This window comes from Pygoscelis adeliae, unplaced genomic scaffold, assembly GCF_000699105.1.
Source record: "Pygoscelis adeliae isolate BGI_AS28 unplaced genomic scaffold, ASM69910v1 Scaffold15, whole genome shotgun sequence".
NCBI classification, from domain to species: domain Eukaryota; kingdom Metazoa; phylum Chordata; class Aves; order Sphenisciformes; family Spheniscidae; genus Pygoscelis; species Pygoscelis adeliae.
Window position 1 is genome coordinate 2,055,788 of NW_008824988.1, and position 17,422 is coordinate 2,073,209.

Below are 17,422 nucleotides of genomic sequence, written 5' to 3' on the forward strand. Positions count from 1 at the left end.
TTGAGATGCTATTATAAGACATCATTAAAATATTCTCAGCTTGGAAAGCATAAAAAGGAATCTGCTTGCAAAACTAGGCAAGATATCTAAAATTTAAAACATTATTTAGAAGAAAATACTTTCTTCAGGAGGTTATTTCATAAAAGCACTAGAGGGCATCAAAACTCTATGATGCTGATCACTGTCTGAGACAGCCTAAAAGTGTATTGAGATGTTTTTAATTAAATAAAACTAAAACTAAACACTCACAAGACACATATTGAAAAAAAAAAGAAATTTTGTTTGTTCAGCTATCTTTAAAGACAATTTTGTAACCAGAGGGAGTGACTAGAACTTATTTACCAAAGTACTCTTAGTAGATTCATTTGTTGCCTGTTGCTGCTACTACTACTTACTTCATGAAGCCATTTGGTTGAGTTCCTGATGCGTTTATACTTTATTACTAAAACCAATAACTTTTTATCAGATGAGTGAAAAGAACTTTTTCTAATCCAAATCACTTGAAAATGTATGCTTTTCCTTACATTATTATAAATACCTGAGGGCATCATCAGTCTTCTGGCTGGTTGAGTGCATCTGCTAGATCCCACTGCAGTCCCCAGGGGTGTATTTACTCTCTTTCCAAAAGCTATTGACTGCACAACACAAGACCTTTCGCGGTTATAAAGATGAAGCGCAGACTCCCTTTCTCTTTGTGTAACTGCTGTTAAAAGGGATATAAAATTTTTATATTTTCTAGCAACTTAGAAGGCTGGTAACATCTATCTGCATGCAGAAGGTAATTCACCTTTTTTGTGCTGAGTTTTGTAACAGCAGCGGTGTAAATCTGCGTAATTTCACAACGATTCAAAATGGGAACATGGGGTGATACTTCCTAAGGCTTTAGGGTGAAGCACTGTCCAATAAAAGCTTTTTCTTTTGGGTGCAGTAGGATCAGAAGTTCTAAACCAAGAAACTAGAAAGCAAGGCTTTTCATACTGCTTAAATGAGATCTACTGCAGAAATCAGTAAAGATTTGGAAGTTTCTCTGTGAATAGCAAAAACAAGTCCTAGTTCAAGGCCAGTTCAATTCCCATCACTCAATTACAGAGAAAACTGTATGAGTGCAACCAAAAGAAAAGCCTCAAATTTTCCTGTTTTGCAGTTTAATTCAAAAATAACTTTAAGTTTTAAACAAAGAGTTTGAGGTTGTTAAGTCAAATAGGGGATGTTAACTTCAATGACATGAACTGCAAGCTAATCTAGTACTTCAGCTACGGAACAGAAGTGAGCTAAAGGTTTAGAACAGAAGCATTTTGAATTCAGGGAAGTTTTTAAGTCATGGTGTCTGGAGGACCAATTAGGAAGGAACTGCAGTAGTCATGCCTGGAGGTAACAGAAGCGTGAGCACATGTCTTATGTAAAGGAGACAGCCAGGACTATGCTGTGGTAATGTTCCACAGATGGTGAAGAAGCTTTGTAATGTCAGAGAAATAGTTCACCAAATAGAAAGTCCGGGGTACAGCTTGACACAAATTAATGCCTCAAGTCTTAATCCAGGACTGATTACAGTATAACTGTATTTAGGAGATTAAGTCCAGGAATCTTTATGGAAGTGTTTCTAGAGCTGTAAATGCAACACATATTTTCCAGCACATTAAGCTTCAGTCATCGCTCCCTAGTCAAAAATGATCATTAGTAAAACAGTCTGACAGACCTGCTAAGCACGGGTGTAACACAAGACCAAATATTCAAGAGACTGGAGGTACCGGTGCAAAATGAATGTGTAAGCAAATGGACATGTGGTCAGATCCAGCAGCTCCTCATCGACCCCTGACACATGCTGTGGCCCATCCACCAGCTTTCCTTCACGACAGAGCTATGCAGTCTGCCAGAACCTGCAGGTGTCCTGTGGCTGCCTTGCTCAAGTCCTGCATCCTGGTTCTCCTAGAGGCCGGGAGCAGGCTTTCAAGATTGCATTGTTTCTCCTCACTACTTTCTTACAAGGTAGAGCTGGGGTAGGAATCGACACCTTTCCCAGTGCTCTCCAGTAATTTTCAGTCCTCCTGCCAATCACAGCTCTCCAAACACCAGAGACAAAAATCACCAAAGTTGATTTTCTGGATCCGCTGTGGCATATTTATGGATTGACTGATTTATCATCTGGCTATTCTTACAACAATTTTTTTCTGTAGAATTTACAGTAGACAAGTTGTGAAAGATCTCTTGATGATTTATGAAGATTTATATCTGAAAACTTGGTCAGCAGGTACCTCATCAAGAAATGTGCATATACATATTTAAACTGTACAGAAACATGTAGATAGCTGAGGTTATTATCCATATCTAAGTAAACACACTCACCCATGTGAATATACTAGTTTGAATGCACAAACGTAGGTACATGTTTCTAAGCACAGGCTTTTATCTGTCTTACGCAAAAAATATATAGACCAAGATACAAGATTAACATACACATACACAATTTAAATAGAAAAAGACAGAAACCAAAAGCATTTGGCAAAGCAAACTGTTTATGCCATGCAAAGTCTATTTGCTTGACAAATCTTGCAAGAAATGGGTATCTGTTAATTAGATCTTTTGCTACATCAACAAGTGCATGTAAAAGAACAGGCAAGATTAATTCACCTATTTTTCCAAACTGATTAAAATCAAAAGCAACTGTCAATGCTTTGTGAGAAGAGGAAAGCAATCCTTACACTTCCTGTCAAGGCGCTGTACTGAAGGAAGGAAGTATATCACATAAAGCCGGTAGTCTGGGTCTTGTGCCAGAGGGTTATGGAACAGGTCTGCAAAATGTATACAGAAAAAACAACCACCACCACAAAAAAACAAACCCAGCAAAACAACTAACTTAGCAAGGCAGGAAAATTAAAGATGACTAGTAGCCAAAGATTTTGTACAAAATATTATCAAATTCAAATTGTTCTTATGCGAGGTAAACAAAGCACAGTCTCTTTACACATGCAAAACTACTCAACTAAACACGGACTGCAAGAATTGGCTTATTGCAGAGTATGCAAAATACCACAGGCAAGAACTGCGTAAAGGTGCCATCATGCACTCCAAAACTTCAAAGTTTTTTTTCTATTTTTTTATGATATACAGACAAAACCACTAAGTGTTTGCCTTTGATTTTCTTATGTATTGTTAGGTGATGCCTATTTTAAATAATAGTAGTCTTTTAGGTGTGACAGCTGAAAGGTAAGACACAAAATTTGTAGGGGGAGAGAGTTATTAAAACCAGATGAGCTTTAGGACACCTAAGGCTTTATCATAGCTGATACAAAGCTTTTATCCCATAGACACAACATAAAATGTAAATACCCAGCCTTCTGATGTTTTGAAAGATGATGAGTTTGAAAACTCAAGAAACTTAAAGAGTAAAATGTTTAAAAGGGCCTAAGCTCCTGCGAACCTGGGTCCCACTAACTTTCATTGAGACTTGAGGCACTAAGCTCCAAAAGCTCATTAGCAACTCAACTAAAATACTTATGTTCAGGTTCACATTACCTGAATAATCAAACCTTTGCAACACAAGAGACAGGCATCAATGCTGTGTTACTGCTTTGCCAGATGTGGAACATTTGCCTAGCTGACATGCCAGATCAGTTTGTTTCATGAGAGTGGTATCTGAGGTTGATTAAAATAGAAGCTGGCTCATTCCCAGATCAGCTAACAAGCAAACAAACAAACAAGTGTTGTTGGGTGTTTTTTTCCCTGAATGAAAAACATCATAATGCTATTTTTCTCACTATACAAATTCTGTTCTTCTGGGACAGTAAAGTAAAAATAATCGGGAGGCTGCTACCCTGAGATCAGAGCAGGGAAAACAAATGTTAAATGAATAATTTTGACAACTTCCACCAAGTTCTACACTGGCCTGTTTTTCTCTATGAGGAGAGGCTGTGGCTAATATTCACTCTAGGGCAAAAAAATCCTCTGTTAATGTCATTTTAGCAGTTAGGGAGGGCAAGATGGTATTACAGAAGCAAATAAGAGATATTAGAAGAAGAAAAAAGTCTGGAAATATTCCACACAGATTTGTAAACTACAAGATGTCATTTCTTGTTCTTCAGGATAAGTATGACTGCCAAAGAGGGCTCAGTGTTTGATGCGATTTTGCAGTTATTTTGAGGGCGCAGTAAGGCTGGAACGGACATTTGGTATCTCCTACACAGAAAATGCTTGTTCATGTATTCAGAGGAGAACTTAAAATATTTTAATTCTTTAACAAGTTTTTAAAAAACACTGTACTTAGAAGTAGTAAGAGACCCACATGGTGGCAACAAAAGGAAGTCCGATTTTTACCAAACAAAGTAGTATATAGCTATTTTTTCTAGAAAGTGTTAACAGAAAGAATGTTAGGTATATATTTGATAAGTCTGTTCTTGAGTCAAGAAAATATGTCATAGCATTCCAGAGAGAAAAGTATTTCAGAAAGATCTCCAAAAGCAGGTACGTTTGGTGTCTCAAGCAGTAGTGGAATGGAATGAAGATTCAAGAGAGATTTTTCCAAGGCACAAACCGGGGTTGATAGTAAGTACTTCTGAATCTGGATGCTACTTGGAGCATGTCCCTCCTCATCAACACTGATTTGTAGGTTTGTTTTAGAGCATATGAATTTTTCTGCTGCTCGTTCTTATAATAAATCCAACCATTGTATGGATCAAGATGGTCTTATTTTACAAAACATCTGGGATCAATTCTTGGCTCTGCTATCTACTTTCTTGTCAAGGTCATGCAATTTTACTTCTACAAATTAGGAATAATGCTTTCTTCCTCCACAGTTTTGTCTGTTTTCTCTATTTGGAGTGTAAGAAAACAGTGTGCCTATTCCACACAGGGCAGAAAGGAACTACTGCTGTAAAAACATAGTGAAGAACAAAAGGAGTTTTCTGAGGTCTAGCAGCAAGATGTTATCAGCTGTGGATAATAAATCAGTTGAGGCAATTTACAGAGTACATAACAAAAATCTTGGATTCCAAAAGGGAGATGTGAGCACGAGGTGAGCCCATGAAGAAACCCTCCATATCTCCCAAAAGGCTGCAGTTGTGAGCAACCCATTCAGTAAATCTTGAGAAGCTGAGTGTCTTCCCTAAAGGCCTGATGAGGAATGGTGTTATGCTACAAATCCAGTGCAGGACAGTGGCTAAAAATCACAAGAGAGCCTTAAGGAAGAGAAATGCAACATTTTGGCAGCTGGATGCTACTTCTGAAGTAGCATTGTTCACTTCTGAAGTGAACAATAATAGTGTATTAGACTGCCCCATTTTAATAGTTCTAATGTCCCCAAGAGCTACAAAATAATAAAATGTTATTATGTATCCAGAAGTTCTGTTGAAAGCTAGCAAATTATTTTTTTTAATCGGACTGTCCAGCGATAAAGAAGATCTACCTCACAACAATGAGAACTCTCCTATTCCCAAAACAGTTTTTATTTTATAAAGGTGAATTATGGGCACAGGCCTTTTCAAAGCTACACAGTGCTAATTCTGCACCCACTTCAAATTTCTTAATATTGCAAGCAGGCAAACAAATTATATAGTAATATGATATGATACATAGGATATGACTTTTAAAATTTATTTTGTTCATTTACTGCTGTCATTTACTTCAAATATGACAGTGCATTTTATTAAACCAATAGAGACCTGTTAATTTGAGAACTCATTATTATGAAATCTCTTTGAAACAAACACACTGGCAATTTTTTCATGACTGTAAAGGTCAAAAAGGAATGACTGTAAAGTTAAGGTTATTAAGGTTATTAAGTTTCTTCCACTGATTAGCATTTACTCTCATGTCTTCGAACTAAAACCCGATTTTTTTATCAGGGTAGATTGGTATATTCTATATATTGTTTGACAGTTCTCTTAAACACTTGCTTTTCTATGGTGGTGGCCAGTCCAATATGCACCCAATTTTCACTACATCTTTGTGACTGCCATTCATAATAACTCGGCAGCACTTTAACTATCTGCTGTTTGTCTTTATTTCCCACAGACGGTTGCAACAAGTACAACAAACTCCCTGTGCTTGTTGAAGCTCCTTATTAATTGGTAGGGCTATAAAATTAAATTCAAGTGACTGCACCATTCATACATACGATGTCTGTCCAGACTTTGCCTAATCACTTCAAACAACTGCATTCTTAAATGGACTATTTTTTCAATCTTGCATATAATGAAAAAAATTACAATAATTTGGCTGGCATGTTGTCTTCCTAAACATTTTATTTGGTTTTTAATTTTGGCTCAGTGTCAAGTTCAAAGTGTACTTTTCAAGCCATATTTTCCTTTCCCCGCAATCAGACATTCAATTTTTTGAATGCATAAGGAGGTATGGCTTGATGACATTCACCTCCATTAATTGTGTCACTAAGACATGAAACTTGTTTCCTGTTTTCTCAAACTACTGAGCGTTTGGCATGACCTATGACAACATTCTTTTAGGTACCATGGAAAAAAGACTGCTTACATTTTCACTTTCAATAGGTTAATAGCATATAATCCTACTCTCCCTGGAGGCTACTTCTTAGATTGTAACTTAGTGGGGCCAATGCTGTCTTGTGTAACTTAATTTGAAATTTCAGATCTATGCTACTTTCATTTCCAGCCAGTGTATCAAAAAGTATGCTACTTAACAGATATTGTTATAGTTAATAGCTAAAGTGTATTTATTCTTAAGACTCTAGAAATCCACAGAGCCTGCCAAAAAGATGCAGAAAGTAAGTTCTATAAGCAACAGAATTAATGAGGTAGGAATTTGGGTTCTATAACCTATCAGTCACACTCTCAACAGCAATAACACCCATTTCTCAACTCCATTCACTTCTACGATAATCTCACTGTACTCCCATGTTTCCTTACAAAAAGGTAGCAGTAAACTGCTTTGACTGCCTCCAAGCTACTCATCCAGGAGACAGGCTAGCCAGCAGCCAAAAAGAGTTAACTTCTGAACTTATTTGGCAGGTTTTTCTTAGTTGAGGTACTCTCTGTGGAATTTTCATGTCTTAGAGATCTCTTTCTTCTGTCAAATTTGGTTGAAATTGATAATTAGCTTCAAAAGCTATTGGCAAATGATGAGGAAACAGACAAGAAACATCCTGATAAGAAACACTAAAAAACTACAGCTCACTGTTCTGCAAAATAAAAATAAGGTATTACTTAGGGTCTGCAAGCTTATCATTCCTTTCAATTCCTTCACTGTTTTATCAAGTTTTTTTAACTGGTTGTTGTGAAGCAACAGAATCTGTAACGCACATAAGTGTTTCAGAGCACCTGAAATAAAATGAAAAATAATTAATTATTCTCACCATACCTGACTGCCTTTATTAGATAATTATTTCGTTATGCTGCACACTGAATTTGATATTCTAATTATCCATCTATGCTTGCCTTTTGGTAACACCTTGCATGAGATTAGTAAAAAATATTATCAGAGATTTCAATATCCCTTTCATCTTTCTAGCCACATCCTTTGAACATATGCCTAGCTTTTTTCATTCCAGTTCCTCCCATTTGTCCCCATCACCCTTGCCTCAACACATCAACATCAGCTGCATCCTCTCTTCTTCCTCCCTTCCTTCCTCCTAGTAATCTGGAAGTAATCTTAACATCCCAGTAATCTGGATTAATGATTAATTCCTCTTCACTTCCTTTTACCCTTACCTAATATTACCTTTGCCTCACAAACAACAGTATATCCCTAATACTACCTTTGCCTCACAAGCAATAAATAGTGAATTCCTTAGAAAATAGTTCAATTTCAAATAATTATTAATGTATTAAAAAGTTATTATAAAATATTGTTGTGGCTGACCCAGACTATGTGTTCACATCCTCACACCACATCAGGCTTAGACATCTCATTTTCCAAATTCTATACAGTATTTCTCATCCACATTTCTCTACCAATGACACTTGCCCTTCTGCTTACACATATTTTGGTATCTTCTGTATTGTCTCTTGTGTCCATGTGTTTCCTTCTTTCAAACATTAATTTTTCTGAAAATCTCACAGAAACTAATCAACATCATTTCTCATCCCAACATTTTACAGGGAGAGAGAGAAGTAAAATATTAACATCTAAAATGTCTAAAATATACAAAAATTTATTATGCTTTGGCCTCTTCATTCACGAATTCACTAGTCTGGTACAGCCACTTTAATCTACAAGAGCAAGCACAACTGAAATAGAAGTGTAAGACATGCAATTTTACAATAAAACAGTTTTGCAGTAACTTTGTAAAATACTTCTGATTATAAATGTAACTATATCATGAAGAAACTGCAGAACCTTAGTGACTACCTTACAAGTGGGACAACTTACTAATTTGTTACCCTTTTATTTTCATATTAAGTCTGTCAGCACTACTATTAGTTTTTCATCATGTAAACATAAATAGCTCTCAAAAGGTACTTCTATCAGCTTACGGAGTACCTGGTCAGCAACAGGACTACAAATCATCATGTAAAAAGAGCTCTGCATCTTCATTTTCAATATGAAATACGGTCATGTAAGATCAAAAATATTTTACAATTGCCTGACATTAAAGTGAATGACAGGATAAACATATCACCTTATTGCCACTCAAGTATGCTGGAACAATCAAATCTCTAAGAAAATAATTACCATGTATTGTTACGCATACATAGGAGCCTTCAACCATTAAGTTACCTGCTGTCATTCACTTTTATAAATTTGAATGCCAATACACAGAAAAGAAAGTATAGGCCTCTGCTCAACAACCTAAAAAGGGAAGATTGGTACCTGATATATCTGTCAGTTCATTATTGTTGAGATAGAGTTCAGTCAAGCAATAGTTTTTGATCAAGAAAGTTAAATCCTGGATCTGAAATTAGAGTTAGGAAAACTGTTACATGTCAGTCTAAATTTGACTTTGGAGAAGTATAAATATGGCCTCTTGAAAACTGTTTAACTATAGGTAGTTTCTTATATTTCTGTTTAAGACTCTTGGTTTACATATTCTCTTGACAGCTGAACCTTCTTTAGAAATACTAATTACACATCAAATACACGTCGCACAGCCCTACCTAATTTTTTGAACTACAAATATAATATTTCAATATTAAAATTTAACAGATTTCATTGAATTACTGGTCTTCACATTTTCTTTTACTTCTATTCACATTTGAAATATTTTTTACTGTGAGAACATCCTTGTAGGATGTAATAATTCTATGTTGATTTAAGAATACTCCTGAAATATATCCTTGGAATAAGCCCAGCATCTAGTTTTAAAATTATTTCTTCATCAGAACATATCTGTTCTAAATTTCCAAAAATTACATTTAATCAGATTTACAGAATCAATTACAATTACAGAAGAAAAATGTATGTATGGGTATATTCCCAATAAAGAGTTATCTTAGAATCATAGAATCATAGAATCATAGAATCATAGAATCATAGAATCATAGAATCATAGAATCATAGAATCATAGAATCATAGAATCATAGAATCATAGAATCATAGAATCATAGAATCATAGAATCATTAAAGGTTGGAAGAGACCTCCAAGATCATCGAGTCCAACCATCAACCCAACAACACCATGCCCACTAAACCATGTCCCTAAGCGCCTCATCTACCCGTCTTTTAAATACTTCCAGGGATGGTGACTCAACCACTTCCCTGGGCAGCCTGTTCCAATGTTTAACTACTCTTTCAGTAAAGAAATTTTTCCTTACATCCAATCTAAACCTCCCCTGGCGCAACTTGAGGCCATTTCCTCTCGTCCTTTCGCCAGTTACTTGGGAGAAGAGACCGACACCCACCTTGCTACAACCTCCTTTTAGGTAGTTGTAGAGAGCAATGAGGTCTCCCCTCAGCCTCCTTTTCTCCAGGCTAAACAACCCCAGCTCCCTCAGCCGCTCCTCATAAGGCTTGTTCTCCAGACCCCTCACCAGCCTCGTTGCCCTTCTCTGGACACGTTCCAACATCTCAACATCCTTCTTGTAGTGAGGGGCCCAAAACTGAACACAGTATTCGAGGTGCGGCCGCACCAGTGCTGAGTACAGGGGCACTATCACTTCCCTGCTCCTGCTGGCCACACTATTTCTGATACAGGCCAGGATGCCGTTGGCCTTCTTAGCCGCCTGGGCACACTGCCGGCTCATGTTCAGCCGGCTGTCGACCAACACCCCCAGGTCCTTTTCCGCCAGGCAGCTTTCCAGCCACTCTTCCCCAAGCCTGTAGCGCTGCATGGGGTTGTTGTGGCCGAAGTGCAGGACCCGGCACTTGGCCTTGTTGAATCTCATGCACTTGGTCCTTGTATCTTTGGTCCCTATGAAAAAATCTCATCCCCTTGCTCGGAGGAGCTCACTTCTAATATTGTCTTGACTTCAATGCAAGGTGAAGTATATGCAATGGGATACCAAGCTGACCACTGTAATAGTTGAGAACTGGGAGTACTAATGGTGCCTAAGTATTCATCCTACAGTTTAAATGCAAGAACAACAAACAGAATTTTATTCCTGACACTACTTTGACTTCTGTGATGCAAAGTCATTTGTTAGTGGGGGAATGATTTCAGTCCTTGAATTGTGCCACTGATTTTAAAACAAACGTGCTTTGCTCTGTGTATTAACAGTATCTGAAAGTTGGAAGGAGGAGAATATGACACAGGTTTTTCCATTCCTGAAGTTCTCTGAAATCCTCTGAGAAAAGATACTTTAAAGTTGAAAATAATACCATTCTCTGAGTCTTGCTTCACCTCAGAAAAGCCTGGTTCAGTGAAAACAGCAATATTCTACAAATAAAAAAATCCTACTCTTCACAATGATTATTGTATCTTGTATAGTGTAAAGCCCACACATACCTTTTGTATATAGTGGTGTTTCTCTATCTTTGACAAGTTCGGTTGTTTTAGGATCATCTGAAATTTACTTTTTTGTGATAAAATTATTGTGATGCATTTTTAAGGGAAGAAAAAAAGATCTCAGTTCTTCTGAGTTCAGAAAAATATGCTCCTCTTATTAAAGCATTTAGCTGAGACTTCTCCTAAGAAAAGCCACTGAGTGGCTTCTCCACACAAGTTATATAGAAAATGACATTTCCACACAAGTTGTATAGAACAACAGAAGAATGCTTTTTGTTACTGCTTAGGTAGGAAAGTGAGATCCGTGCAAAAATCAGATTTATTTATCTTTTATGGTCAGCCAGATCCATTCTGCTTAGTCATCAGGCCATTTCCTCTTATTCTTTAGTGTCCTTTAGAAATACAAGGGAAAGCCTTATTATACCTGTGATTTTAGTTCAACCTTTAATGCATCCATACTTTTGTTTTTTTTGAAAATAGCTGGATAACCACAGGTCTTTCAATGAAGTCGACATAAGATGCTCTATAATTGATGTTAGCCTGGGGCAGCAGATATACATACACTCCTAAGTGACATGGAATGTAAATTTATTTTTTCTGCCGCTCACAGAGCTACTTATTTACCTGAGCAAGCAATTCTGGTGTTTTAAGAACCTGAGCCCACTGTGAAAGTCATGTAAACTACCGTACAGTAAGATATTTAAAAGCACGTTAGAAATCTGTGGGGTTTATCACTTTTCTTGCTTTTTAATTACCTGGCTAATGGTAAAGGTTTGGATTCAATTCAACCGCTTAATAATGGTTGGCTATGTATTTGGGGATTTCTAAATCAGATAATTCTACTGTCAAGTAGATGACTTTGTGTAAGATACAATGTGCTTAGACTTGGCTGGAAACCGTAGTGTCCAGAGATTTTGACAGAGCATTGTCTTAAAACCCCTACAGGATATAATACTATAATCTAGATTTGCACAGATGGAGAAAGTAAGGCACGTGGTTTGTGTAACTGATTTAGGACCATACAGCGCATTGGATACAAGAGAAATTAATGCGGCTCGATGTCATACTCTAATCACTCGCCTGGAAATCTCTCTTAGATCGAACAAGTTTAGGTGACACAACAGCCTGCATAACGGCAGAAGATACCCCATCAGCCCCAGCATTGCAATGCTACTTCCTGCGCACAGGGAGAAGCACATGTGAAAGAGTTATATGTCACTCTTGTGTGCATGAGGGCAAAAAGGAGTCTCACCTCAACCACCAGCCTGCCAGGAAATAAACGATGCATGTCTGCAAGGGCATAAAAAAAGAGCTACACATTTCCTGCAGTCCACTCCTTTCCTGAAAAACTAGGAAGCCCAGAAGTTGTGATAAGAATACCTTACAGCCATATCACCCCTCGGTCTGTTCCAAGAGCTGCCCGCTCTGGTGGGTGGGGTATACTCACTATGAGCTACACTGGAAACTGCTATCCCAGACCTCAGGTATCAAAACGCTATCAGGCAATTTTGCCAATAACTTAGTTCTAAATATACTCAATCTTCCTTTTTATTGCTAAGGTATTAGCACAAAACGTCAGCTTCTTAAAGACACAAAATTTATAACTGTCATGTGAATCTAAAGGAAAATATATCAGCTTATACTCTGTAATGTGAAACAAAATACTGTTTCTTCAAAACTGTCATATTTATATCAGTTAAATTTGCTGGAAATTAAAAATAATTCATTAGCTTGACAATTATATAATACTTTATGTTAGAAAAATTACAAAATAATAAGCAGGGAGTATAGATGCATTGTTCTGCTCTTTAAAGGAATACCTTATTACCTTATTGTTGTTAATCCACAAATACCTTAACCTATGAAACTGTGATAGACTTGGGATACTTCTTAGTCCTCTGGTGGAAGAAAAAAAGAGTGACAAATTTCTTAACATTAATGGTGCTTAATCACTTTATAAACAGTTGAATTTTTCATAAATAATATTATACAAGCACTAAAAAGCCACACTTCAGTAGAAATCATAGCAGAGAAAGATGCAAAGAACAAGATGGCAGAGACAGTGTAAGCATTCTACACACCTGAAAGCATAACAAAGCAGCAGGTGGTAAAGAAATGGGAACAAAGTGATAAATCAATTTTTTTTTCCCATGACAGCATTTATTTTCCCAGGGAGTATGAGTCAGTTTGTAGAAACTGCTCAGAACACAGGAGGAGAAGTTTGGCATCCTGGGGGCACAAACCTAAAAGGAAAATCGCTTTGAAGGTGCAGTGTGGATTGTCCAGCCACAATGCCAGAGAAGCCAACAGAAGACAGACGCCAAGCACGTCAATGTACACTTTTTACTATTTTTCATATTAGTGCATATTGTGAAATCTTTTGCCCTTTTTTCACCCCTCTTCTCTCCTGTCCTGATATAAACTTAGTATTTACTCATATTCATTAACAGTTTTGTTTTAAATAAAACTGCACATCCACTGAGGCTGGAACTATCTCCTATGTGCTGGTAGGGTTTTTTGTTTAATTGTGTATCTAGCACTTTGAGCTTGCTAGTGTACTATAAATAACAAATTACCTACTAACCAGAGAATATTAGTTTCACTAATTGGTCCTCCTTATTTTTCATCGCTTTAATCAATGTTCTTGATTTCCTCTAGAATAATTACAGATGACCTTTAGAGGACAAATTTTAATTGACTTAATAAAACTTTCCTCATGGATTTTAACATGTTGCAAGACTAGGGCCAGTGTTTCAGAAAGAACTAAGAGGATTGCTAAAAATTAACCTCACATCATCAGCCTAAAATGATCTGCCTGTTTTCCAACTGTGAAGCCTATTTTCTAGTTTCCCATGTTTTGGTGTTTTTTTTTCCAACAAACCCTCCAGACACAGACAAGGGGGGAGTGCACACCTTTTCTGATCTTGCATTTGAAAAAAAGAAAATCTGGCAAGAGCAAACCTTACAAAGTTGAGGCGCTGTCCTTTTATTCTTCTCTATGTCTGAAAATCAGATTATCCCATGCTGCTATTTTGTTAAACTATTTGGCTTCCTCAAATAATCCACAAAAACAAACCCTGCAAGTATGTATTTATGTGTCTATTGACACAAGTAATCAGAAAATATATTACTGCAAGTAGTAAAGACAAGCAGATGAGTATTGACAGGACATATGGAGCTCTTGCAGACCTACTATCTAATTCTTCTGTGTAGTTCTAAGTGTATGTCCCTGAACTATTTTTCAGGTAGCAAAGCCAAAATTTCCTCATATTCTTTGTCACTGCCGTTCTATACCTCATTTACAGGTCTACATTTTAATTGGCTTTACTCCCTCTCTAGTAACAGCCTCATCTTGACTATCTCCAAGCCTTGATCTGGGTTTTTTTTTGGTATTAAGGCATTTAATTTGCCCCAGGTAGAGCTTAATTCCTCTAACATTTTAAAAGAGCCTGTCCCCTTCTGTATGCCTTCCAGACTTTGCATGTTTCTTACAAACTGATCCTTTTTGGCCTGCAGCACTCTCTTCCTACCTACCTCTAAGTTAATCAGTTTTCCTAGGATGACAGCTTTCAGTGTCCAAAAGTACATTTTTTCATGTCCTTTTAATAGTAGTGGTTTAAAAATAAAAACTCATTCCCTCTTATTTGATTGACTTTAATTATTATTTTTTCATTTTCTTATTTCAGCCAGCAGAAAATTATGTCAAACCAACAGTTAAGGAGGCATGATCTGATACTGAGATTGGCTGATGTTCAAGGTTTATATAAATAGCTATAGAATAAAAGGAATTCACTCCTCTCCAATCATCAAAGAAGCCGGCTTGCATCATCTTTCTCAAAATCGTTTCATGAGAAGACAGATCACTTCTATATCTGCCATCTGAACATTTCTTTTTATTCCATACCAAAAAATATTTCAAAGCCAGTGGAGGGCACACATTTAAGTATTTAAAATCAGAAAATGTGCCTATTAAGTCTGTCTACACAGTCTTAATTCTTTTACACATACGCATTATAACAATTTTCTTGGATTGTCTAGAAAATATATATATGCATCTTGTAATTTTCTCATTATTTAAACTTCTCCCTTAGATTTTATGTATGTCTTCTTCTTTCTAAAATACATATTTTAATAATTTTGACAGTAACTATATGTTTTACATTTTCTTTTCACAAAGCATCAAAAACTTGCTTGGTGTAAATCAGGAGATGTGCTAAGGAATTTAAAGATACTAGGGGGCACATTTAGATTTTCAAGACCACCTGATTTCCACTAAAAACAGGCTAGACAACACTGAAATCCCTTATCACCTTTTTTTTTTTTTGCATTCATAGGACCTAGAGACCTTGAAAACCTTGTCCCTGAATTATTAAACTACATTAGTTCTTTATATATGATATCAATCATACAAACACTAGATGCAGTTGTGAGGCTGCAGACAGGTATGCAACACTTGGAATTATGCCCTGGCCAGAAATTCAAAGTATGCTTTCCAAAAACTTTGAAGTATGTCCTGTCAAGTATCCACCTTTCTATGGTAGCCTCTCAGCATGTTCATCCTACAACATACACCTCTATCAACCTAGATCACCCACAGCTTCACGGAAGCTTTGCCTTCCTTCACTTAGCATGGTTTCTTCTCCTCATCTGCCCTACATCTTGAGGTGTTTCATAAAGCTCTCAGAGGAGATCAGTTCTCTGATCAATACTGCCAGCCCCAAATAAGCGTTCCTGTACTTGTACTCACTTCATGTTGCCCTGCCCTCCTTTCAATTCTTAAGAGTAGAGATGTAGGTAATTTCAAAGGTGCTACCAATGAGTTTTACTGTTGCAATAACAGATTTCTTCAGGGAGGTCAGAAATTTGGCAGTTCTTAGACTGGGCAGGTCCTGTGTTTTTTCATTTGCCTTCTTGATACTCTTTCCACCCACCCTTACAAGCCAGTTAGAACAGGCAGAGATCAGCCCATTAAGCCTCATTCTACTCCCTGTGGTAGAAGTTCATGCCCAACTCTGTGAACTTACAGACCCTCAAGCAATTCTGAGTTGCTGGAGAAGGATTGTGTATCTAGGGCTGAGGCAGTTAACTACTTCACTGTGAGTATAGCTCTGCTGTGTGTGTCAGTGTATCTTCACCATTTCTTCCTACACAACATGTATGGACTAGGTAGAAATATGATTTACTGGTATTTCACATATAAATGATGTTCAGAGAGTATCTGATACAGAAAGCACTATGAAAAGTTACCATTTACTGTGTTCTCTACTTCTAGTAAAAGCCAAACGGAGAAACATATTTTACTTACTGTCCAGCCAGATACAATACTAAGACATCCACATTCCTCTTAACGCCACAGATCTTCAGCTGGTGTTCTATTGCCTGACAGTATACAGTACATTTGTCAGCGTAATACACTGCATAATTATAGATTCATTACATTATAACATATGCATAGTCAGTGTCTAAATTAATATGCACACCAAAATTAATACATACATCACAGCACTTTGCAAACTATAACGTAGTCCAAGAGAGATAAGGAGATATTACATTAGCAGCCTCTATTTTAAATTGATAAAAACACTCCAGCAATTATGTTACACTTATGCTAATTTTCTTTTCATGTAATTTTTCATTACTTGAAAAAATAATGTCCGTTGACTGGAGAATGGGCTTCTCACTTAGGTCAGCCAACACAGTACAGGTGGTCAACAAGAAAACTGCTTACCTTGCAATACAGTTGGAACTTTATTTTATGCAACTTTACCTTATGCACATGATGTTTTAAAATTATGCATCCAGAAAACTCTGCTTGTACATTTAATTTTGAAAAATGTAGACACAATTTTGATTTTCAGAGTATATTACTGATGTGCCGTAATTTGCAAAAGCAATGAAACCTAGTAACATAAGGATTATGGATCTCAGTTATTAGTGGTTGATAAAAAGTATGTCTATCAGAAAAAAATGGTTTTACTACATGACTTATTATGCCCAACATCATTAAGACCAATATTGTTTAAAACACAAACTTGGTGTAACTTTGCAAATACAAAACGGTTTGGAAGCACTGCCGGGCATGTCTAGAGCGGCCTATATTGGCTGCACGATGACTCCAGCGTGCTCTGGACGTATTGAATATACATAAAATAACTGTGGGTGCACTTGCAAACGTGCTGGATCTGTGGCACCTTCTGAACAGAGGAAGCAAGGAGCTCGCGGGACTCGCAGTGCGCACTAGCCGCTTACTCCACACAGCTGATGTTGGGTCAGCGGCCCAGGAACTCGATACGGCCAGGAGCCGGACCACAGCTGTCAGGTAGGGGAAAAATCCGGGACAAACGGATGTGTTTTTCTTTCTACGCAGACAAAATCTGCAGATGGAACAAGAGGTGCTATTTGGAGAACAGCAGCTGTGCGACAACCCCAGGCGGGTCGATGTCTGTTCCGGGGGACTGCAGAAAGCGCGCGGCTGCCAGACATACCAATGGGGAACGCACACTTACAGCAGGAACAGAAATCCCCGATACCGCGTTCGACAGTCACGCTCAAGCAGACTGTGCCCCAAGATTTGT

The 17,422-nt window shown here is 37.3% G+C and overlaps 1 protein-coding gene across 1 annotated transcript in view; it reads right to left on the reverse strand.

Moving 5' to 3' along the window:
- LRRC72 (leucine rich repeat containing 72) overlaps positions 1 to 17,422 on the reverse strand; it is a 31,101-nt gene that overhangs the window by 2,514 nt on the left and 11,165 nt on the right. The window contains exons 2-6 of the mRNA XM_009326120.1: positions 16,153 to 16,261; positions 12,676 to 12,745; positions 8,776 to 8,857; positions 7,170 to 7,283; positions 539 to 703 (exon numbers count right to left, since the gene is read on the reverse strand). Of these exons, the coding sequence (XP_009324395.1) occupies positions 539 to 703; positions 7,170 to 7,283; positions 8,776 to 8,857; positions 12,676 to 12,745; positions 16,153 to 16,261 (540 nt within the window). The remainder of the gene's footprint in view (positions 1 to 538; positions 704 to 7,169; positions 7,284 to 8,775; positions 8,858 to 12,675; positions 12,746 to 16,152; positions 16,262 to 17,422) is intronic.